Source organism: Saccopteryx leptura, chromosome 2, assembly GCF_036850995.1.
Source record: "Saccopteryx leptura isolate mSacLep1 chromosome 2, mSacLep1_pri_phased_curated, whole genome shotgun sequence".
Classification (NCBI taxonomy): domain Eukaryota; kingdom Metazoa; phylum Chordata; class Mammalia; order Chiroptera; family Emballonuridae; genus Saccopteryx; species Saccopteryx leptura.
Window position 1 is genome coordinate 383,352,562 of NC_089504.1, and position 25,750 is coordinate 383,378,311.

Below are 25,750 nucleotides of genomic sequence, written 5' to 3' on the forward strand. Positions count from 1 at the left end.
GCTGAATGCTTACACGTGGTCAGCAGGAAGGGGCTACTCAAGGGGGCGGCCTAGAGATTCTTCTCAGGCCCAGTGGCTGGAGGACCAGAAACCACCCTGTCATAATTACCAGTGGATGGTGTCTTAGTGTCCAAGTTGCCATGAGGCCCCGGGGAGATTCTCTGAGGGGAGATCCAAACCGTGATTTCTCCTCTACCCAAAAGAGCCCAAGGACACAGACAAAACCTTCAGGTGCACAGATCGGGCAGCAGACCTGTGGTGGCAGACAGGGTTTGGGCTCTGTCTCCAGATCGGACCTGCTGTGCAAATCAGAGGGCTGAGGGGATGTCACTCTTGAGAAGGGGGACTGTGCTTTAAAAAAAGGTAAAGTAAATGTTACATTCTGACATTTAGAGGAAGTTTGACTGAAATTTAGTAGAACAAAGACAAGAGTGAGAGTTGTGGGCCACTGGAAACTCCATTCTGACCACCAGAACTCCCCTAGCTGCCCCAACAGAGGGAGCAGCCACACCTCCTGCAGCCCTCGCCCTGCTGGGGAACTGGCAACCAGGACAGCAGAGAGTGCAAGCCTCACCTGACCCACGCATCCTGCCTTAGAGGAAGAGAGTTGGGGAGAAAGATATTTGCACACAAATTCCTAGAGCTCTGGTACTTGTGAATGATACAAAATTGGAAACTACCCAAATACTCAGCCGTAGGGGAAGGGAGAAGCAGCAGAAGTGCAGTTGAGCTGGGTCCCCTTAGTTCACCTGTCACTATTGAATGAGGGACCCAGGGGGCCTGCCCAGGAGCGGGGTGGGGGTGGGTGGGTGGGTGGGGGTGGATGGAGGCTGCGGAAACCTGCCCCACTGTCTTGATCAGAACAGTTGATCTATTTTGGGATTAGGCTGACACCTGACCACGTGTTAGGTGTTTTAAGAAGAAAACACTTTGCTGGTTAAAACGGATTTCAGAGCCACGTGTCTGGGCTATTAAGGACCCTTTCAGCTCCGACTCCTTCATTTGCTCTTTTTGTCCAGATGTCTGCCTTCCATGCATTGGATGCTATAGACATGCTTAGGGATCCACAGTCAACCCTTCCTCCCCTCACCCCGACCCTGTCAGGAGCACAGTGGCTGTGACAAGGAGGGGAGCTAACGCTGGCCAGATGCCTACTGATCTGGTACTTTATTTTATGTATTGATTTTAGAGAGAGAGGATGAGAGAGAGAGAGTGAGACAGAAACATCGATCTGTCTCTGTATGTGCCCTGACTAGGGATTGAACCTGCAACCTTTGCATATCAGGATGATGCTCTAACCAACTGAGCTACTGTCTAGGGCTGCTCTGATACTTTAGAAATCTTTTTGAATCCTGACAATTATGGTGGTGAGTGGGGGATTATTATCATCTCAGGGTTCAGAATCATAGCAAAAGATAATATTTCACAGCACAGCAACTCTTTAAGGGGATTGCAACTGACATTTTGATGTTTGTTTGCTTGTTTTCCACAGAAAATTTGGTTAAATATACAGCACACAAGTGCAGGGCTCGGATTTGTTAGACGTCCTGGTGGTTGCGACTGCTTGTTACCAAACCCACCTCCAAAAATCCCCCCAAATCCCAACTGTCCCGCACCTGAGTGTTCCGATGGTGGCCGAGGGGTTGAAGATGATCTCGGCCCCGTTGACGCTGTACATGAGCCAGTTGAGGGGGTGGTGCCGCCCGTAGCAAATGTTCACTGCGATCCTCCCGAACTGCGTCTGGAACACGGGGTGGCCCAGGTCTCCCTCCATGTAGTAAGTTGACTGAAAAACAAAGGGCCGTATATTGAAGCCTCAGAGCTGTAAGATTTCCCTTTCCTTAGACTTGGCAGAAAAAAATGAAATATTTTGAGTACTCCTAAAGTGACACTCTTGACATGACTCTACTTTAAGTTCAAAATTCCAATATGCTCCAAAACAAACAAAAAAACCCCCCAAAACACAGAGAAACCCTAGACACAATAACTACAGGGCAACCAAGGAGAAGTCACCGTGGCTCATGCATTTACCCACAATTTCTTTTATGACATGTTCAAAAAAACCCAAAAAAACAATCCACCCCAAAGTAACTTCCCACAGCATTTTAAGGATAAACTCTGGTTAGGTTTCAGTCATGGCACAACTAAAGGCTGAGGTTTGGTCAGTGTTAACATGAGTTGGACAATGTCCTCACCAGTCATGTGTTCCTATAAAGAATATTAGAGATGGCCCTGGCTGGGTGCCCAGTTGGCTAGAGCATCATCCCAATACACCAAGGTTGAGGGTTCAATCCCTGGTCAGGGCACATACAAGAATCAACCAATGAATGTATAAGTAAATGGAACAACAAATTGATGTTTCTCTCCCTCCCTTCCTTTCTTTCTAAAATGAATCAATAAATAAAAAGAAGAGAGCTGAAGGGACCAGAAGCTCACCAAGAGCAGCCCTCGCCTGCCTGCTGCAAGAACACCGGAGCCCGAGTAGGCATGAGACTTGTCAGCTCACGATGGTGGGTCTGAGACTAGGACTCAACCTGAGAGTGCTCTTCTCCACCAAGTCCCTGGGATCCTGCCTGGGCCATGGAGATCCCTATAGGGCAGAGAGGTGGGAAATAGTCCTGCCATCCCTCCCTTCTCCCCTGCCCCTTCGGGGTGCTGGCCTTAGGGTATTTTCATGGTCAGTATTGGGGATGGGCTAGAGGGCAGGCTGGGGTCCTAAACAGATCGGCTCGTGGGGCATTCTGCTTCCTCTCATTAATTTCCAAATTCACCAGGGTCGGGCAGCAACCAGGATGCACACACGTGGTGGACACCGAAGCAGACAGACCCTGGTGTGTTGAGATAAGCCCTTCACTATCTAGAGTGAAGATTAATCCCAGAGCTAAAGATTAATCCCAGGGTAAACAGGTGAGGGGCACATCTTCCTGCCCCCACATCCAGCTGTTACTGAGAAACACTGTGTTCTTCTCTCTCCCCAGGGAACCTCGGCTAGCTCTGCAGATCCTTTCTCATCTGTCTGACCGGCTGAGTGGCTGGACTGGGGACATCATATCCCGAACGATTGTTCAGGTTTCATATCTCAGGTATTAGGTGGAGCTCATTTCTCTCCTTCAAATATCCTCTCCCACAACCCATGAATTGGCATTAACCAGTCAAAACAGATCCCCTGACTTAGACCCTGGTCATGGGCACGGAGTCCCCCCTGGTACATACGCATAGATGCACACATTCACCCAACACGTGGAAATAGCTGACTCGGGTCCCATGTGAGTTACAGATAGGGATCCCTGTCCTCCAAACAAGGACTAACCTGTGAAAGGCAAGGAGCTCAGAGCCTGAAAGGGGGCTGCAGGAATTATTTCACATTTGTGCATGCTTTATTTTGGTTTATTTTATATACTACTTACTTCAAAGAAGAATTTCAGGAAGTCAAATCAGGTAATAGTAAAAACAGACAAACAAGAACAAACAAAAAAACAAAAAACGTCTGTGCTAAAAGTGTTTTTGGATTCTCCCAGGAGTTGCCCCTGAATCCTGTCTCCTCATGTGATACAGGGCAATGTGAGGAGGCCCCTGAGTCCTGCAGCCACACTGCGTTCCAGCATCACATGATGCGACATGACCCAACATAGAACTTCCCGGACAGAAAGACACACTAAGATCTATGCACGGAAAAGCGAGCAAGCTGGGGGCAGCTCACCTCGTTGAAATCGCCCACCCTGGGGATGTGGTTCTTCCTGGTCTTGCCCAGGACCATTCCAGAATTGGAGATCACTACAGCTGTGTTCCACAAAATGTCCCCATGCTCTCCGTCTCGTTCCAGGATGGGGGATACCACCACCATGTCATGCTTCTTTGCCAGCTGGAAAAATGGTAAATGTAGCAGGGTTCTACTTTCAAATCAACTGCCATAGATTTTTACTGAAGAATTCAATGGTTCCTCTAAATAACTAGACGTGGTTCAGAGCCATTGCTGGTTTTTTGGAAGACTAAATGCCAGTGTTGTCTTGATGCCCAAGCTCAGAGAAATAAGAATAATCCCTGTCTTTGTGCACTGTTGGTGGGACTGTAAAATGCTGTAGTCCCTGTAGAAACAGTATGGTAGTTCTGATTCAGTAATCCCACTTCTGGGTATACACCCAAAAGAATTAAAAGTAAAGTCTCAAAGAGATATTTGCACATCTATGTTTATAGCAACATTATTTACAATAGCCAAAAGGCAGAAGCAACCCAAATGTCCATCTATGAGTGAATGGATAAATAAATGTTCAGTCTTTTTTTTTTTTTTTTTTTTATAGGGACAGAGAGAGAAAGTCAGAGAGAGGGATAAACCGACAGGAAGGGAGAGAGATGAGAAGCATCCGTCATCAGTTTTTTGTTGCGACACCTTAGTTGTTCATTGATTGCTTTCTCATATGTGCCTTGACTGCGGGCCTTCAGCAGACCGAGTAACCCCTTGCTCGAGCCAGTGACCTTGGGTCCAAGCTGGTGAACTTTTGCTCAAACCAGATGAGCCCACGCTCAAGCTGGAGACCTCAGGGTCTTGAACCTGGGTCCTTCCGCATCCCAGTCTGATGCTCTATCCACTGCGCCACCGCCTGGTCAGGCAATGTTCAGTCTTAAAATGAAAAGAAGCCCTGGCCGGTTGGCTCAGCGGTAGAGCGTCGGCCTAGCGTGCGGAGGACCCGGGTTCGATTCCCAGCCAGGGCACACAGGAGAAGCGCCCATTTGCTTCTCCACCCCTCCGCCGCGCTTTCCTCTCCGTCTCTCTCTTCCCCTCCCGCAGCCGAGGCTCCATTGGAGCAAAGATGGCCCGGGCGCTGGGGATGGCTCTGTGGCCTCTGCCTCAGGCGCTAGAGTGGCTCTGGTCGCAACATGGTGACGCCCAGGATGGGCAGAGCATCGCCCCATGGAGGGCAAAGCGTCACCCCTGGTGGGCATGCTGGGTGGATCCCGGTCGGGCACATGCGGGAGTCTGTCTGACTGTCTCTCCCTGTTTCCAGCTTCAGAAAAATGAAAAAAAAAAAAAAGTGAAAAGAAATACTGTCACATAAATGTCATCCTTCACATGGATGAACCTTGAGGACATTATGCTAAGTGAAATAAGCCAGTCACAAAAGGACAAATATGTACTACGTGAGTCCATTTATGTGAAATATCTGAAGTACTCTAATTCAGAAATAGAAAGTGAAACCTGGGTTATCAGTGTCTGGGGGTGGAGGGGAGTTGCTTAATGGGTATAGTGTTTCAGAGTTACAAGATAAAAAAGTTACTGAGATTGTTTCACAATATGGTAAATATATATATTGATCTGTATACTTAAACATGATTAAGATGGTATATTTTATGTTAGGTGTTTTCTAACACAGTAAAAAAAATAAAAGAAGAATAATCATCATACTTCTCACATATATACGAAAGTTCTCTGACACTGAATTCCTTTTGTCTCAAATAAGAGCATCAGGACCTGGTGACCAGCCAGATAATCATCCCCCGCCATCATTTGTCCTCAAATCTAACTAGCCTGTCATTACTTCTGCCTTTAATGACAGGCAGAGGGAGGGAGGAGGCACAGGGTGGAAGGCAATACTATGAGCCATATAGTGGTGGCCACGAGTCCCTGGGCCCCTCTCGACGTGGACAGGTGCCCCAGGCACCATTTCTCATTCCTTCTCTTCCTTTTCTCTTCCTCTGGCCCTGGTTCAGGCATGTAAATCACCTGCTAACCAGCCCCATTCTTCTTCCATAGCATAGAATCAACAATCTGGTGAATACGAGATTTTTTTTTTCCTATAGCCGGAGAACACTGATGTTTGGACTCGCAACTAAGTATTGAGAGAATCACCATGATTACACAGTTCTGCTCAGAAAACCCCTAAATAGATGTAGAAAGTCTGAACTGGGATATGAAGAAACAAAAGCAGTTCTTTTGTTGGCGATAAGAATAAGGATAAGCTACTCTTTGTAACCTCTTTGAATGCTAAGGGTTTTTGGATAACAGGTTTATTAAGATATAATTCACATAGCATAAATCCATTCTTTTAAAGTATGTCATTCAGTGGTCTTCAGTACATCCGCAGAGTTGCGCAATCATCCCCACAATCTAATTTTAGAACATTTTCATCACCCCAAATGGAAACCCGATACCCATTAGTAATCATTCTCCATCCCTTCTCCCTGTCTAGCCCCTGGCAACCACTAATCTGCTTTCTGCCTCTGTGCGTTTGCTTATTCTGGATATTTCATATAAATGAGATCATACAACATGTATTATGAAGTCTTAATAAAGAAAAATGAAAACCAATTTCTACACTGATAACGACAGGCCACGTAGAGAAGCTTACGTAACTCAGGCAAACAGTAAGTGGCGGAGCAGAGTTCTGGACAAAGAATCGACTTTGTCCCTGGCCCCCTATGGCCAGCTCTGCCACTTGCCGCCACAGAACCGACTATAACGTCACCCCGGCCACCCTTCCCTGGCTGCAGCTCCCTTACCTGAAAAAGCCATTAAGGGCCCTTCTGGCTCTGAAACTATGATTTTAAGTGAAAGTACACTAAAAAAGGGCAGTAAATAGTCTTATCTAATCTTATCTGGCAAAACAAGCACCAAGCAGGTGTATTTTCCATGGTGAGGGGCCACACCCAGTAGCTGTGGCCTTGCTCTGTGACCTGTACATGTCCAGCAGCTGCTGCCAGTGGAGCAGTTAATGTCCTACCTTCTGACAGAACCTGGTGGTGGGCCCATCCTCTGCTGACTCGGCAAATTCTGTCCAAGGAAGCTTCTCTCTCGTACAGAAAGCAAAGGGCATAGCTGTGAAGAGGAGAAAGGTCAAAATCGTATCCAAATGCTGAACTAATCCTCTGAGGGGAGCTTCTTGGCTTGGCAGTAGAGGGTTCTCCAACAACACATGACCCTGAGTGTGTCGGGCGGTTTCCAAGTCCCATCCTTGGCAATGGACAAAGAACAGACACTAACCTTTCAGGCTTCATAGAAAAACAAGGAGCTAGGCCAAATGCCTTATCTATGGTCTTAAAAAGCAACTGCGGCCCGGGTTCGATTCCCGGCCAGGGCACACAGGAGAAGCGCCCATTTGCTTCTCCACCCCTCCGCCGCGCTTTCCTCTCTGTCTCTCTTTTCCCCTCCCGCAGCCAAGGCTCCATTGGGGCGCTGGGGATGGCTCTGTGGCCTCTGCCTCAGGCGCTAGAGTGGCTCTGGTCGCAACATGGTGACGCCCAGGATGGGCAGAGCATCGCCCCCTGGTGGGCAGAGCATCGCCCCTGGTGGGCGTGCCGGGTGGATCCCGGCCGGGCGCATGCGGGAGTCTGTCTGACTGTCTCTCCCTGTTTCCAGCTTCAGAAAAATGAAAAAAAAAAAAAAAGCAGCTGCGGCACAGACTCGAACAGACATATGCACACCCTTGTTTGTAGCAGCATTATTCACAAGAGCTGAAAGATGGAAGTAACCCTAGTGTCCGTTGATGGATGAATAGATGAACAAAATGTGGTGTATACATACATTAGAAGATGGCCCAACCTTAAAAAGGCAGGAAATTGTGACACATGTTACAATATGGATAAACCTTTAGGACATTGCACTAAGTGAAATAAGATAGTCACAAAAGGTGCCTGACCAGGTGGTGGCGCAGTGGATAGAGCGTTGGACTGGGATGCAGAAGGACCCAGGTTCAAGACCCTGAGGTTGCCAGCTTGAGCGCGGGCTCATCTGGCTTGAGCAAAAAAAAAAAAAAAAAAAAAAAGAAAGAAAAAAAAGCTCACCAGCTTGGACCCAAGGTCGCTGGCTTGAGCAAGGGGTCACTCAGTCTGCTGAAGGCCTGCTGTCAAGACACATATGAGAAAACAATCAATGAACAACTAAGGTGTCACAACAAAAAACTGATGATTGATGCTTCTCATCTCTCTCCATTTCTGTCTGTCTGTCCCTATCTATCCCTCTCTCTGACTCTCTCTGTCCCTGTAAAAAAAAAAAAAAAAAAAAAGTCACAAAAGGACAAATGCTGTATGAATCCACTTATATGAGGTCCCTAAAACAGGCAAACTCATAGACAGAAATTGGAATACTGGTTGCCAGGGTTGGAGGGAGGAGAGGATGGGAATTGTTTAATGGGGACAGAGTTTCAGTTTGGGAAGATGAAAAAGTTCTAAAGATTGATGATGGCGGTGGTTGCACAGTGAAAACATACTTAATGCCACAGAACGGTACACTTAAAAATAGCTAAAATAGTAAGTTATATCTATTTTGACACACTATATATATATATGTTCATATACATATATATATTTATAAAATTTTACAAAAGGTACAGCCCCAAGCTGTTTCCAACCAGCAGATGCCAAGCTGCTGGCTAATCTGCAGGTGGGTAAGAGCCGTCAAGACTCCTGGGGGAAGTATCAGAGGGCCACCAAGGATGACACTGGGGCCTGGGGCTCACCATAGGAATACTCTAGGGTCAGGGAGGCTTCTTCAGGAAAAGAAAATCCACTCACTTAATGACCTCATAGGAAGAGTTTGGGAACAACTGCATGGGCTGAGTAGCCCCAAGGATAATAAATATGTTACTGTCATGTGCCACTTAATGATGGGAATACAGTGGTACCTTGAGATAAGAGTTTACTTCATTCTGTAATCAAGCTCGTAAGTCAGTCAACTCGTATATCAAACAAATTTCTTCCATTTAAAATAACTGAAATAGATTTAATTCGTTTCAGCCCTGTGAAACATCCCCAAACCATCCTAAATTATGAAAAAAGACATGTTTTTAATTGAGAAACACACATGTAGCCTGACCAGGTGGTGGCACAGTGGATAGAGTGTCGGACTGGGACATGGAGGACCCAGGTTCGAGACCCCAAGGTCGCCATTTTGAGCGCAGGCTCATCTGGTTTGAGCAAAAAGCTCACCAGCATGGACCCAAGGTCACTGGCTCGAGCAAAGGGTCGCTCAGTCTGCTGAAGGCCCATGGTCAAGGCACATATGAGAAAGCAATCAATGAACAACTAAGGTGTCACAACGAAAAACTGATGATTGATGCTTCTCATCTCTCTCTGTTCTTGTCTGTCTATCCCTATCTATCCCTCTCTCTGACTCTCTCTGTCTCTGTAAAAAAAAAAAAAAGAAACACACATGTATACTTTACCAATGCATAACAAACTATATGAAATAAAAGAAAAAAGTGTTATTTAGCACTGTATTCTTACCGTGGAGACAGATGAGTGCAGCTAACAGAGGTGAATGGCAGAGGAAGAGGGAGGGAGGAAGGGATGCAGGCACTGTAGACACATAAACTAAAACTGCACTTTCTTAACACTAAATGTAAACTAAAACTGCATTTTTTTTTTTACTTTAAACAAAACTAAAACTGCCTGACCTGTGGTGGCGCAGTGGATAAAGCGTCAACCTGGAAAGCTGAGGTTGCTGGTTCAAAACCCTGGGCTTGCCTGGTCAAGGCATATGTGGGAGTTGATGCTTCCTGCTCCTCCCTTCTCTCTCTCTTTCTCTCTCTCTCTCTCTCCCTCTCCTCTCTAAAATGAATAAATAAATTTAAAAAGTCTATTTAAAAAAAAAAACAAAACTAAAACTGTACTTTCTTTACTTAAAATGGAACCAGAAAAACTTAATTGTAAAAAAATGCACTTTCTTAACTTTAAACTTAACCTAAGCTTAACATTACGTATTTTTCATTTAATCATCACCTGTTTTTGCCCTTTTGGCTGCACTTTCGGCACTTTCACTTGCAGGACTTTTGAATAAAAATCTATCCAAAGGGGTTTGCTTTTGCCTGCCTTTAAAATGTTACGGAAATATGACAAACAAATGTCATTAAAAAGTGCTGAAGCACAACTAGTTGAAACTTTTTCTGGGTGTTTCTTTTCAATGAAACTTGAAAGCTTCTCCCACATTGCCAGCATGTCTTCAATTTCACTTGTAGAAATCACTTCCTCCGACTCTACCTCCTCCTCACTACTAATCTCTTGCAAAAGCTCCGTACGTTGCATCATCTGTAGCTCCTTCAACTCCTCAGTTGAGAGTTCCTCCTCATGTTCCTTGACGAGCTCATTTACTTCACCCTCATCTACCTCCAGACCCATCGACTTTCCGAGGGACACAATCTCCTCCAACGCTTCTACCTCGGTCTCAGTTTCTGGTTCGAATCCTTCGAAGTCCCTGTAACTTTTCCATGCCGAGTTCAAGGTTCTTGTAACCTCTTGCCATGCCAAGTCAATAACGCATAAACATATCACGATGTTGTAGTGATTTTTCCAAAACTCTTGAAGGGTTAGATTTGTAATTCTCAATCGCCTAAAAGCAGCGGTGGAACAAGTGCTTTGTGTAAAGCTTTTTAAAGTTGGAAATGACCTGCTGATCCATAGGTTGCAAGATTGAAGTCGTGTTGGGTGGGAGGTAGAGGACTTTCACGAATTTGAACTCATCAAGAATGTCATCTTCAAGACCAGGTGGGTGGGCTGGAGCATTTTCAAGGATTAGTAATGCTTTCATCAGGAGTTTTTTTTTTTTTTTTTTTTTTGTATTTTTCTGAAGCTAGAAACGGGGAGAGACAGTCAGACAGACTCTCGCATGCGCCCGACCAGGATCCACCCGGCACGCCCACCAGGGGGCAATACTCTGCCCCTCCGGGGCGTCGCTCTGTTATAACCAGAGCCACTCTAGCGCCTGGGGCAGAAGCCAAGGAGCCATCCCCAGCGCCCGGGCCATCTTTGCTCCAATGGAGCCTTGGCTGCGGGAGGGGAAGAGAGAGACAGAGAGGAAGGAGAGGGGGAGGGGTGGAGAAGCAGATGGGCACTTCTCCTGTGTGCCCTGGCCGGGAATTGAACCTGGGACTCCTGCACGCCAGGCCGACGCTCTACCACTGAGCCAACCGGCCAGGGCCAGAAGTTTATTTTCTTGAAGCTATTTCTTCACTGCAGTACCAAAAACGAGATTTACCCATTCAATAAAAAACTGCCGTGTAACCCATGCCCTAGCATTGGTGCACCACATAACCTGCAGTTTTTCTTTAAGAATCTTGTGAGTCTTAAAGGCTTGAGGATTTTCAGAATGATACACTAGCAGTGGCTTTACTTTACAGTTACCACTAGCATTTGCACACAATACAAGGGTCAGACATTCCTTCATGGGTTTATGGCCTGGCAGCTTCTTATCCTCTGCAGTGATGAAAGTCCTCTGGGGCATTTTTTTCCAAAACAATCCTGTTTCATCACAGTTGAACACTTGTTGGGGGATGTAGCTTTCCTTTGTGATAAGTGTAGCAAAACATGCGATGTACTCCTCAGCTGCCTTTATGTCAGCATTCGCAGCTTCACCATGCCTCACCACCGACTGGATGCCAGATCTCTTCTTGAAATTTTCAAACCAGCCGTGATTTGCCTTAAACGTATCTTCTGCTGCCTCTTTTGAGGTTGATGGTTCTTTCTTCTTCAAGTTGCTGTAAATAATACATACCTTTTCACATATTACATTCTCCGTCACTGTATCCTGCCAGCTCTTTCTCTTTCACCCACACCAGCAGAAGCTTCTCCATTTCTTCATGGATATTTGTCCTTAATTGGGACAGAATTGTAGTTCCTTTTGCTGGATTTGCGCTTTTGATGGCATCCTTTTGTTTAAGGATGGTACAAATTGTAGATGTATTGCAGTCGTACAGCCTTGCCAGTTCAATCACTCGTACACCATGCTCATGTTTTTCTATTATTTCTTGCTTTACTTCTATCAACATCATTCTCTTCTTCTTCTCACCACTGTCCTTTATACTCACTTTCTTCGGACCCATGATAGCACACAAAAAAAGGTAGTAAAAAATGCAAAAATGATGCAAGAACGAGTACAGCACACGAGATTCGACTTGATTCTGTGGGTAATATGTGAGAAAGAATGAGATGCTGGTGTTGTGCTGCCAATACTGGACCTGTGCGCCAATGCGCCAACTAGCAGCAGCTTACCGAATCACAACTCGTATCTCGGAATTTCGCTCTGATCTCGAACAAAAATACAGACCAAGTCTCAGCTCGCATCTTAAAAAAGTATGTTGGTCAGCTCGTATCTCAAGGTACCACTGTACATTCTGAGAAGTACATCCTTCAGTGACTTTGTTGTTGTGTGAACATAATAGAGTGTACATATACAATCCTAGATGGTGTAGCCTACTACACACCTAGGCTGTATGGCACTCTATTGTTCCAAGGTTACAAACCTGTAGAGCATGCTACTGTACAAAATGACATGAGAGTAAATCAAGCACACGAGAAAAGGATGCAGTCAAAAGACGTAAACACGTGGTGCATGAGGCTATTCCAGCATAACATGGCATTGTGTTTTACAGCAAGTTTCTTTTTTATAACTAGAAAGAGTATTCTCTAAAATAACAGTAAAAAGTATAGTATAAAAAATATATAAACCAGTCCTGGCTGGGTTGGTTAGAATGTTGTCCAAGGTTGTGGGTTTGATCCCTGGTTAGGGCACATATAAGAATCAACCAATGAATGCATAAATGGGTGGAACAACAAATTGATATTTCTTTCTCTCTCTCTAAAATCAGTATTTCTTCCTCTCTCTCTCTAAAATCAATAAAAAAAATACATGAACCAGAAACAGTCATTTATTATCAAGTACTATGTATTGTACATAATGGTGTGTGTGATGCTCTTATATGACTGCAGCATAGGTTTGTTTACACCAATGTCATCCAGCTAACATGTTGCACTCTGATGTTATGATGGCTATGACGTTACTAGACAATAAGAATTTTTTAGCTTGACCAGGCAGTGGCGCAGTGGATAGAGTGTTGAACTGGGATGCAGAGGACTCAGGTTCAAGACCCCAAGGTTGCCAGTTTGAGTGTGGGCTCATCTGGTTTGAGCAAAGCTCACCAGCTTGGACCCAAGGTCGCTGGCTTGAGCAAGGGGTCACTTGGTCTACTGTAGCCCCTGGTCAAGGCACATATGAAAAAGCAATCAATGAACAACTAAGATGTCGCAACAAAGAATTGATGCTTCTCATCTTTCTCCCTTCTTGTCTGTCTGTCCCTCTCTGTCCATCTCTCTGTGTCTCTGCCTCTGTCACAAAATAAATAAATAAATAGATAAATAAATAAATATGAGGAAATTTAAAAAAAAAAGACTTTTTCAGGTCCATGATAATCTCATGGGACCACCATCTACATGTGATCAGTCATTGATGGAAACGCCATTATGTGGCGTATGACTTGTATCTCTGGCTAGATACTAGCAGGGAGCTAATTCTATAGGAAAGTCCATTAAACTCACTGACTTTTGTTTGCTTTTGTTTTCAGATAGTGGGTACATACATATGTAGTAAGAGTTCAAAGAACACTGCATATCAGGTTCAAAATAGCAGTTTCTATTCAAGAGAAGAAAGGGACCACGGTGGACACCAGGGACCTTTGGCTGTGTGTGATTCATCACATCACAACCTCAGCCACACTCTCCAATACCCTCCAGTCCAATGGTATGAACTTGCCACGTGGTCACTGGCCATCTAGATTCATCCTCTAGGCCTTCTTATTCGTACCCTTTGCCCATTTCCTACTGAGCTGTTTATCTTTTTCTTCTTGGAGAATCAAATTGTTTGTTTGGACCAATTCCAAACTCTTTAGATCTTCCCCCTCCTAATATCCCAAGTTCATTTCTTTCAGGGAGATGAGCCTAAAAGAAGTTTCCAGATACTTGCTGTTGTTCAGGCCACCCTGTGGGGAGAGTTTACAGGAAGCTATGTGATGTGACTGGTGAGTGCTTTAACTAGTTGCAACCTGTTTGGGGATATGAATTGTGGCCAACCTTCCCAAACTCAGACCAAGTGCCCAGCATAGGGCCAAGCCTGATAATAGGCAGCTTGTCCCAGATACTCCTGCAAAGTAGCGCGACTCTCCTCACTTCACAGAGAAGGAAGAGAATCATTAACCTCCCAATGCCTTCCAGGCCCAGGAAACCTGGAACTGAGATGATCTCAATGTAAAGAAGCCACCAGTGGCACCACCATAATCTCAGCCACCAAGGGCGGTGGTCCATGGAGGTAACTAAGTGGGCACTAAGCTCTGCCAACAACAGCCTCCAGGGGCCTTGGCACCAGGCTCAAGACTCCCTAGGCTCCTCTTAAGTGAAGAGAGATGAACTGTTTTAAGGAAGCCAACCAAAAAAGCCTTTGATAACAAAAACGATCCTTAATGACCATTTATTCTCAGCTTTCAGAGCATTAGGATAGACTTAAATGCCCCAAGAGAATACAACCTCCCTTTCCAATTTCATTTCATATTGATACACTCTCCAAATTTCTCCATTTCCATTTTAATGGCTTTTTTTTCCTTTTTGCACAACCACTGCAATGTAAACAAACTTTCAAAAGAAGGAAGATGGAGGGTGGAGAAGGTGGTTGCTAAGTCCCAACTATAGTTTCAACTTAGAGGGGAAGGGGTTTCCCCATCTCTTGAACCAACACCCCAGAGGCAGGCTGTAAACCGAGACCGACCCTGCCCTTGGGGGCTGCCAGCCCAGACAGAGGAGCTGTATTATAATCTGGTGTGGCTACATGACACCACAGAATGCTCAGTTCTATGTAGGGGAGTCCCTGGGCCCCTCAACAGAGGAGGTGTCTGTGCTAGGTCTTGATGGATGAGTGGGAGTTTTCTAGATCCAAAAAAGGGAAGAAGTTGGTTGAACCATCTAATAAATATTTTTTAGTGTTTGTCATGTACAAGGGATTGTCCCACTAAAGATAAAACAGGGTGGGGGAATGAATAAACAAAATGTGGTTCATCATACAATAAAATATTATGAAGCCATTAAAAGAAATTAAATTCTGACACATGCAACAATGTGGATGGGCCTTGAAAGAATTATGCTAAATGATCAGCCCTGGCCAGGTAGCTAGAGCATTGTCCTGATACAGCAAGGTTGTGTGTTTGATTCCTGGTCAGGGCACATACAAGAATCAACCAGTGAATGCATAAATAAGTGGAACAACAAAGTGATGTTTCTCTGTTTATTGCTTTCTCAAATCAGTAAGTTAAAAAAAGAAGAATTTTTTTTTGTGTGTGTGTATGTGTGACAAAGACAGAGAGAGAGACAGAGCAAGGGACAGATAGGGACAGACAGACAGGAAGGGAGAGATGAAAAGCATTAATTCTTCATTGCAGCACCTTAGTTGTTCATTGATTGCTTTCTCATTAGTGCCTCAACCGGGGGGGGGGGGGTGTAGCTACAGCTTGACCAAGTGACCCCTTGCTCAAGCCAGCGACCTTGGGCTCAAGCTGGTGAGCCTTACGCAAACCAGATGAGCCTGTGCTCAAGCTGGTGACCTAGGGGTTTCCAACCTGGGTCCTCTGTGTCCTAGTCTGATGCTCTATCTACTGTGCCACTGCCTGGTCAGGCAAAAAAAAAAAAAAAAAAAGGATACATTTTAAAAAAGAAAATCTGCTAAATGAAATGAGCCAGACACAAAAGGAAAAATACTGTATGATTTCATTTATATGAGGTAACTAGAACAGTCAGATTCACAGGGAGAGAGAGAAAATAGAACAGAGGTTATCAGGAGCGAGGGAAGAGAGAGAGTTATTGTTAAATGAGTACAGAGTTTTTGTTGGAGATGATGAAAAAGTTTTGGGTATAGATAGTGGTGATGGTTACACTACTTTGTGCATGTATTTAATGTCACTGAATTGTGCACTTTATCAATGGCTCAAGTAATACATTTTATGTTACATATATTTTATCACAGTTACATTTTTTTTTTTTGTATTTTTCTGAAGCTGGAAACGGGGATAGACAGTCAGACAGACTCCCGCATGCGCCTGACTGGGATCCACCCCGCACGCCCACCAGGGGGCGACGCTCTGCCCAGCAGGGGGCGATGCTCTGCCCCTCCGGGGCGTCGCTCTGTCGCGACCAGAGACACTCTAGCGCCTGGGGCAGAGGCCAAGGAGCCATCCCCAGCGCCCGGGCCATCTTTGCTCCAATGGAGCCTTGGCTGCGGGAGGGGAAGAGAGAGACAGAGAGGAAGGAGAGGGGGAGGGGTGGAGAAGCAGATGGGCACTTCTCCTGTGTGCCCTGGCCGGGAATCGAACCCGGGAATTCTGCACGCCAGGCTGACGCGCTACCACTGAGCCAACCAGCTAGGGCCACAGTTACATTTTTTTAATGTTAAAAAATAGGGATGGCGATTAGGATGGGGAAAATAAATGAGCACCACCCAGGCTGGCTTCATGGAGCTTACAGTCTGATGGAAGAGGCAGACAAAGCAAAAGCGACGTGTAACAAGAAATGTAAACAATGAGATAAACTTTGGGTGAAAATGGCAGACTAGAGTCACACCTTTGCTCTATCTGGAAACCCCACCAACATGTCACTAAGGGATTTTTATGTGAAGGTAAAAACCATCCAGGATGGGGCACTGGGAGAGAGACAACAGTAATAACACATAGATGCTGGAGAGCCAAGGGATGTGTATAGATATCTTAAAAGCCTGAAAAAACTGAGTCCTCCCAGCAGAGGAGGAGGCCTAGAAGCACCTCACTTTTCATCACAGATCCCTTGAAAGCTCAAGAGCCAAAGGCACTGTGAGCTCTGAAGGTAGGGAATCAGGAAAGGGTAACAAATAAGAAGGATTGGCTGAAAGTCTGTTTAAGAAGCCCAGATCCCTCCTCTATTGTAAGAGGCTGGGATGTGCCCTCCCACCCCAGCGGAAGGCTACAGGCTCATTCTCCAGAGATAGTTAGTTAAACAGATGGTTTCTGGCCTTGGGTAAACCAGGAGAGATAAAGGCAAGTAGTATCCAAAACAGAGGAATTAAGTAAACAGCAGCATTCTGGATCCCTGTTCTTTCTCTTGGCAGGAGATCAGAAGAATCTTCTCTAGAGAATCTGACCAGTCTGAAAGAATGACCCAAGGTGATACCATGGGGGATTACATAACAAATAGCTAAATTGGGTTATCCTATCATGAAGCTCAGTGGAGGAAGCCCTCCCACAAACTTAGAGACTGCAATCAGCTTTTTAACCCCCAATTCTTAGAATATAATCAGTTGGGAAAAAAGACCAATTGGAGTAAGTAGGGACTATGCAGGGAGAAAAAAAATACTACTTCATATCTTCAGAGATAAGAGAAGATATTACAACTATAAAATAAAAACAGGATGTGATAACACAGGAACTTTCACACCAAAAGAACTTTAATAAATTCAAAAAATGAGAGCAGAAACCAAAGACTGAATATAAGGCTAAATGACAAATTAGATAAAATCTACCAGAAAATTGATTAAAAGACAAAGAGATGTAAATAGAAAAAAATACATTTAAAAATTAGGGATTTAGCCCAGGGTTCCAACATACTAATAGGATATCAGGAAGAAAGGAGAGAAAAAAAGAAGGGAGAAAATCACAATTAGCCCTGACCTGGTAGCTCAGTTGATCAGAGCATTGTCCCAACACACCAAGGTTATGGATTCAGTCCCCAGTCAGGGTACACACAAGAATCAACCAATGAATGCATAAATAAGTAGAACCACAAATCAATGTTTTTCTCTCTCTCTCTCTCTTTTCCTTCCACTTGCTCTATAAAATCAATAATTAAAACAATTAAAAAAAAAGAAAATTACTAATGAAATAATATAAGAAAATTTTCTAGAATCGAAGGGCCCAAATTTGTAGACTGAAAGAACCCATGGAGTGCTCAGAATAATGGATTAATATAGATACATACAATGGCACATCATTTAAAAATTTAAAGTATTAGAGAAAAAGAAAAGCTCCCACAATCTTCCAGAGATAAATACTCCAAGCCAGAAGACAATGGAGCAAGGTGTTTAAACTTCTGAAGGAAAATAACTTCTAACCTAGAATTCTATACCCAACCAAACTATCAACTAAGTTGTAGAAGGAACGCATTTTCAGATATGCAAGGTTCCAAAAGGTTACTTCCTATGTGTTCTTTCTCAGAGAACTACAGTTGACCCTTAAAACATATGGGTTAGGGCCTGACCAGGCAGTGGCGCAGTGGATAGAGCATCGGACTGGGATGCGGAGAACCCGGGTTCGAGACCCGAGGTTGCCAACTTGTGCGCAGGCTCATCTGGTTAGAGCAAAAACTCACCACCTTGGACCCAAGGTCACTGGCTTGAGCAAGGGGTTACTCAGTCTGCTGTAGCCCCACGGTCAAGGCACATATGAGAAAGCATTCAATGAACAACTAAAGTGTCGCAATGCGAAACGAAAAACTAATGATTGATGCTTCTCATCTCTCCATTCCTGTCTGTCTGTCCTGTCTATCCCTCTCACTGACTCTCTCTCTGTCTCTGTAAAATAAATAAATAAATAAATAAATAATCTTTTAAAAAAACAAACAACATATGGGTTAGGGGCACCAACTCTTCAAGTAGTTGAAAATATGCATACAACTTTTGATTACCCCCAAACTTAACTACTAATAGCCTATTGTTGACCAGAAGCCTTAATGATAACATAAAAAGTCAATTAACACATACTTTGTAAGTTATATGTATTATATGCTATATTCTTACAATAAGGTAAGCTAGAGAAAAATGTTATTATGAAAAGAGAAGAAAAATAAATTCATAGTACTGAACTGTATTTATTGATAACTGTAAATTTAGGTTGTCTGTTTACGAGATTTTAAAAAAATCCATGTATAACTGAACCCACACAGTTCAAATCCATGTTATTCAAGGGCAACTGTACTCAACCTAAATGAGGTAGTAAACCAAGAAAGAAGAAGATGTGAGATGGGAGAACATAAGAGCAAGGCAAAGGGACTTCACAGGATGATGGGGAAGGGAAATACCAGGATGACAGCTGTGCTGCCAGCAGAGGGGACAATCAGTTTAGACCAGAGCAGTCAGAAGGCTGTGGGACACATGCTTTCTAGGAGATGAAAACAACAGACTTGTTTTGTGTCTTGTTATGTGTCTAAACTTCTTAAGGGGATTTAGGAAAATGGCAGAAAGTTGGGGTGGAATTTGTGGTAAGTACACAGAAAACAAAGCAAATTCCAGGGAAAACAGCTGGTCAGGGAAAGAATTCAAGGTTTACAAAATGGCTTGGCAGAGAATGAAAGAGGGATAGACTAGGAAGGGCCCATATGTGTTGAGGGGGCAGAAGAAGGAAAAAGACTAATAATGCCTTTTTCCATAGTGGGAAATTAATAGATAATGTAAAACTGAAAAATTAGGAAGCAGCAACACAAAGGTAAATTCCCAAGGAACCAGCTAAGAGGTAAAAGTAGATGCCTCTGAGGAAAAGGATAGCTAATTTTTTTATTGATTTGTGATATCAAAAGAGACAGAGAGACAGGAAGGGAGAGGGTGAGGAGAGAGATGAAAAGCATCAACTTGTAGTTGCTTCACTGATTGCTTCTAATACATGTCTTTACCAGGGGGCTCAAGTTGAGACCAATTGCTTAAGCCAGTGACCTTGGGCTCAAGCCAGTGACCTCGGGGTTTCCAACTAGGGAGCTCAGTGCTCCAGGTTGATGCTCTATCAACTGAGCCACCACAGGTTAGGCAACAGCTAATTTTTGGTAACAAACCTTGTAGACCCCTTTGACTTTAAACCATGAACATATATGACTTTGATAAAAATAAAAATGAAATAAAGAAAAGGCCCATGGTACCATGGGTATATAATAGGGCACAACTTTAGATAGGGAGATGGTCTCTGGGCTGAGAGCTGAAGATTGAGCAAGGTTAATGAGGCAAGAGAGGGAACAGCTGGTGCACTAGTCTGGGAGGAGGGAGGGAGTGCCTTACGGGAGAGAAAGATGAGGAAGGTCAGGGCAGAATCCAGTAGAGAGGAGGCTGCAAGGTAGAGGAAGAAACAGACTATGCAGTGCTGAGTTGCATTTTGAAAAGATCTTTTCTAGAAGGTGTGCAGAGCCCATTAGAAGGGGCCAGAGTGGAGGGCACCAGGAGACCAGCTGGAGGCGATACAGAAGTCACTATGAGAGCTCTTGGTGCCTTGGACCAGGGCAGGGTAGAAGACACTTATCAACATGGAGAGAATGTAGTATTGTTTGAGGGCCACAGAGAAAGCACCCCCAAGAGAGACTTACTCCACGCTTCCTGGAAACAGATGATATTGACTCCACACATTGCAGCTACCTCTGTGATGGTCTCTATGCGACTGTGAAGGGCAGAAACCTGGCAATTTAAACATGGAGGATTGGAACCCATTAATTCTATTGGCTGAGACCATTTTAGAAGTCATACCAATGCACATGGAAAGCCAACCCCCTACACAGTCAGCTGTTAGAGGATGAGCAAGGTGGGAGCTTCTGATTTTGCCTACTGTCCTCAGGTCTAAGTGTGCATGAAAAAGGGGAGCTGAAGAAGCCCTGGGGTCCCATACACCCTCAGTACTGCCTTCTGAGCCTTGAGTTCCTTGACTGGGAAATGGGGAGAATACTGCCTGCCTTGAGCGGTTGCTAAGAGGATGTATTACTATGAGGATGCTGGTTCCTGTAAGAGGGGCTCACACCCGGCGGGTCTACTGCACACCAGGACTGTCCCCTGGGTCAACTGTTCCCTTGCCTCGGGACACTGTCCACTTCCTACTGTCCTGCATGCCAGGCTTCAGGGGTGCCTGTCCTGCCACTTCTATATTCCTGTGTGTACGTTAACATTGAATGACTTGCCTTTCTCAGATGTGCCCCTGGCCATGATCACGCTGTCTTCCCCCACCCAACCCTCCCTGGATGTGTTATCCATGTCACGTGTCACCCACAGACGGGAGACTCTCCCAGGTGTACTGAGGTATCTCTGCACTCCCGAGCCTACGTGTGCCCCTACAGTGGTGCTGTTCTCATGTACTGGCACATTTTCCCACTGTCTGTCACTCCCATGACCCCACGAGCTCCGTGGGGACAAGGTGAAAGTGTCCTCAGCACCATGGCTGGCTCCCAGGAGACATTCTGAAGTGTTTGTTCAAAGAAAGACCAGGGGAACCAGGCAGGCTGAAAACCCAGAGAACACAAACTGCCTCTCCCACTGGGCACACCAGGGCTCCACGGGCGTTTGCTGGGGGCTGACAGTGTGCAAAGCATGCTTGTAGGTGCTATGGGAGTGAGAACAGCACTCCTGCCCCGATGACCTGAACCTGGGACAGTCAAGGAGACATGTTCACAATCAGCTAATCTGAAAAACAGAAATCTTTTCATCCAACAAAAACAGAGGGAGGACTGATGTGCAAGACAATGCAGAACCTGGCTTGGAATCCAATTGACCTCAGGTTTCTCAAGAATTCCTAAGAATTCTCAAGCATGCCGCACCCGCAGGACACCTCTGCAGAGAAAGTCTGGGGAGTCTGAGCAGCTGGGGGAAAGCTGTGAAGCGTATACAACACACTTCCTCTGTCCATGTTGACATGTTTCTTTACAGAAAGACAGGATGTTGACCCACTGATATTAATCGTAAGGTCATAAGCAAATGTCTATCATATTCCTGCAACCCTGCAGGCACCATCAGCATATAGACATCTGGGTTTCATGAGCCCGCCCTTAGGAATAAGGCAGAGGGACACATGAGTGAATGGACAGGTTCTAAATTGTGTGTGCTGGCAGGAGACGGAGAGGCAGAGTTCCATGGAGAGAGTGGGAGCCAGCCAAAAGGGCGCCACCCCAATTGGTAAATGGAACAGCAGATCAATCGCAGAAGAAAAAGCAGAGGGGTAGTGAGGAGTGAGAGGAAGGCGGAGAAAGGGTAGGGGCCAGAGGAAAAAGAAGATCCTGAGACACAGGCAGGAGGTTAGCGGGGCAGGAAGGGCAGAAGTGTCAAGGTGACCCTTTGATCACTAGATGTACCTGCCAACACAGTCTGAGCAGCCAGCAGGGGACTGCAGATGTGTTAAAAACACAGAGCAGACCATGGTCCATTTATATATTTATGGACAAAAGCAGCCGCACCTGTTTGGCCACAGGGGCATCCGCGGGCAGGGGGATTCTGTTCTGAACAAGCCCCACACGCACTGTCCGAGGTCCCCTCAGCTGCTCTTCTGCTGCCTCGAAGGCGTATCCCTGCAGCTCAAAGTCCCCTTCTGAGGCGAATTCGAAAGCCCTGCTGGGCAGGTCGAGCTTCCTAAATGGGCAGGAGAGAAGAGGAGAGATGATTTGCTGAGGTGTGCTGAATTTAAACTCCCCCCAACCCCATAGTCATTCATCAGGTAGAGAAGAGGTCAAGCATCCTACAAGAAGGCAGACAGAGCGGTCCAATGCCAGGGCACACACGGGGGAACTGGAGTTTGGCCTGGAGGAGAGGGAGGGCCTGGGTGGCTGGGAACAGACACCACACTGGAGTGTCACTGGGGAAATTTCGGCAGGTAGGGGGCAGTGGTCAGGCCTAGCCAAGGCAGGCAGCAGGTGGCAGATGGGGGCAGCAGAGTGACTAGTCAAGAGTTGATGCTGTAGAGTTGCTGAACTCAGGGTGGGGATTAAAGTCTCAGTAATCAGCACAGAGTAAGGGAATGGATTCCCCAAAATGTCTGTGGACTAGAATCAGGGGGCTCGGCTGAGCCCAGGGGGTGGGGTAGGTGTGATAAGACAGAGGGGCTGTTGAAAACCAGGCTCAGGGGATGGCTGAGTAGTGAGGCCAGGACTGATAGTATGACAGAGGGTCCTGTGGCTACCAAGGATTACAAATCTCTGATAGTCCCCACTGTTCTATTCTGCTTCTGCTCCCACCAGGGGAGGGGAGATGGTTCCATGTGCAGTGCTGGGTGGGCTGGGCGAGGGCCCAAGTGTCCAGACCAAAGGCCCAAGTGCTCATCTTGCTTTGTGGTTTATTAACAAAAGCAAGTAGATTATTTATAAAGCCTCCCACTGAAATGACCATTGGCCAAATGGCAAACACCTCCTGATACCTGTTACATGCTTGGTGCTAAGGTGAAACCCAAAGGGACATGAGGTTTGGCCCCCAGCTGGGAAGACCTTACCATCTAGGGATGAGATGGTTATGAAATACCCAGAGAATACATCAAAAAATAACCTGACAATCATTATCTAATAATAATATTTCCCTCCTACTTTAAGTCACTTTCTTAAAGATGTTTCTTTCAAAATCACAGCCCTGTCAGCCCCAGCCCCTGTCGCCGCCCCCTGCCAGGCAGGTACCATATGACAGCTTGACAGCTCCAGAGATGGGTTCCGCCCCTGACAATCAGCCTGCTTTTCAACTGTAGTCAGGGCTCGATTAGCTTCAGCACATTAGAAATAACAGCAGTGCCCACACCTCGCCTCCCTTTGCTGTAATTGCCCCAGAGACAAGTCCTCCTGCCCCCAGGAAAAGGGTCCCCATCCTGGCAGTCCTCAGCCCCAGGATAAGCACCGCAGTGGGCAGGAGAGGAAGGCCCATAGCCAGGGAGCCAGACCACCTTTTGGGAGAGGTCCTCAGCCTAAGGTCTCATGCCAGGAAGAGAGAAGGTGGATGAGGTCTTGTCTCAGTCATGCCAGGAAGAGAGAAGGTGGATGAGGTCTTGTCTCAGGCTTGTAAGCCTGGCTGTAACCATCACCTGAGTGATGTCCCTCTGCCTCTCCCCATCTCTCCCCATTCACTGCCCATAGCTGTCTGCTCTCCCCACCTTTCCACCACCATCAGCTCCATTACTCCACTACAGCCGTCCTGCCTCCTCTCCAGCTATACTGAATGCTGCCTCCATCCCTCCGTCCCTCCACCTCTCAGCTCCCTGCAGACACTCCCTCCTAGCAGGCCCAGCCCCTCCACTTTTGGGACTCTACCTCTCCTCAATACTCCCTACAGTAAGATTTCCCTGCCCTGGTGTTATCCAGGGGGTCCAGTGCCAAGCCTTGGAGAACCCAGTCAAAGCTGAACCCCATTCCATAAACATGAGCTGTGCTCACCAAAGGTTTAGCTCTGGGATATGATAGGGCACAGATCAGCCAAGACCCAGGAAAGGCCGAGACCAGCAAATGAGCCACAACTTCACACTAGGGGTGGAGGATCCATGCTGCCCACAACCTTCCCTTGGTCCTGTAGGTGGCTACCTGTCCCTCCACCCCTCATCCTGTTACTACTAAGGCCATCACCTCTCATGGACTCACCTCCAACTTCAAGGAGGAAACTGTATCACTTCCTGTCCTGGCCCACCCCCACCCCCGCCCTTCTCCTAGACCCCCACCTCTCTACCCACGGTCAACGGGGACCTCACCTGGGGGAGCCCAGCTCCTGCCTCCTCTGCAATTTCTCACTTCTAGAACTTCACCTTTCCCCTCGTTTTAAATAATTTTTTTTTTTTACAGGGACAGAGAGAGTCAGAGAGAGGGACAGACAGACAGGAACGGAGAGAGATGAGAAGCATCAATCATCAGTTTTTTGTTGCGACACCTTAATTGTTCATTGATTGCTTTCTCATATGTGCCTTGACAGCAGGCCTTCAGCAGACCGAGTAACCCCTTGCTCGAGCCAGCGACCGTGGGTCCAAGCTGGTGAGCTTTTTCTTTTTCTGCTCAAGCCAGATGAGCTTGCGCTCAAGTTAGTGACCTCGGGGTCTCAAACCTGGGTCCTCTGCATCCCAGTCCAACGCTCTATCCACTGTGCCACTGCCTGGTCAGGTGTTTTAAATAATTAAATGAGAGCATTATTGCAAAAAACACACCTGCTCATGGGGGAAAAAAATCAAACAGTGATAAAGGGTATAGGATGAAAAATGAGTTCTCCTCTCCATCTTACTCCTTAGCCCCAGTCCTAAACTTCAGAGATGACCCCTCTTAACAATGTTTTATGTATCCTTCCAATAATGTTTATTTTATTGATTTTTAGAAAGAGGAAGGGAGAGAGCAGGAGAAACAGGAACATCTGTTCCTGTAAGTGCTCTGACCGGGGATCAAACTGGGAACCTCTGTGCTTCTGGACAGTGCTCTTACCAACCGAGCTATCCAGCCAGGGCTCCAGTATTTTTCTAAACAATAATGTCAGTTTGTATATTCTGTTCTACCACTTGCCCTTTTCTTTTCTTTTTACTAATGGGTTTTTTGAAAGATTTTATTTATTCATTTTAGAGAGGAGAGAGAGAGAGAGAGAGAGAGAGAAGGGGGAGGAGCAGGAAGCTTCAACTCCCATATGTGCCTTGACCAGGCAAGCCCAGGGTTTTGAACTGGCGACCTCAGCATTCCAGGTCAATGCTTTATCCACTGCACCACCACAGTTAGGCCCACTTGCCCTTTTCATTTAAGGCCTGACATCTCTTCCTGTCTCCTACCGACCTACCATATCTATCACTGAGCTGGCTGGGTCTCTCTCATTAAAAAATAGGAAATAAATGAAAAAGGAGAGAGAGAGCACGCTCTACACAGGTCCCCTTGTTACCTTATTCTCTCCTCTCCCCTCCACCGGAAGCTTCCCTACAATCCTCACCTGCCACAACTTCCTCAGGTCCCTGTTCCCTAGCATGCCCAGGCCTCACGCTGGGTCACCAGCCTTCTGGTTACTAAAGCCAGAATACTCCCTGCTGTCATCCTACTAGACCTCCTTATGCCATCTGACACTGTTCCTGTCCCACTCAGCATCCTTGCTACCTGCCCTAGGGATCCCCCATCTTCACCTCTAGAGTTTCCCACAAAGTCTCCCCTCCCTCTAACCCCTTTAACATCAGGTTATCCAGAATCCCACTCTGTACTCCCTCCTCTTCCACCTGGAACCACCATCTCTAGGAAAACCCCAAGCCATGTCTACCCTGAGGCCTAT

At 46.0% G+C, this 25,750-nt stretch overlaps 1 protein-coding gene across 2 annotated transcripts in view; it reads right to left on the minus strand.

The window, feature by feature from the left end:
• The window catches only part of UPB1 (beta-ureidopropionase 1), a 36,703-nt gene that overhangs the window by 7,702 nt on the left and 3,251 nt on the right, over positions 1–25,750 (minus strand). Inside the window, exons 2-6 of one of the 2 annotated variants that reach the window (XM_066365512.1) lie at positions 21,958–22,129; positions 20,110–20,197; positions 6,717–6,811; positions 3,701–3,862; positions 1,617–1,786 (exon numbers count right to left, since the gene is read on the minus strand). In XM_066365512.1, the coding sequence (XP_066221609.1) occupies positions 1,617–1,786; positions 3,701–3,862; positions 6,717–6,811; positions 20,110–20,197; positions 21,958–22,129 (687 nt within the window). The remainder of the gene's footprint in view (positions 1–1,616; positions 1,787–3,700; positions 3,863–6,716; positions 6,812–20,109; positions 20,198–21,957; positions 22,130–25,750) is intronic. The other variant, XM_066365513.1, reaches the window with a different exon arrangement.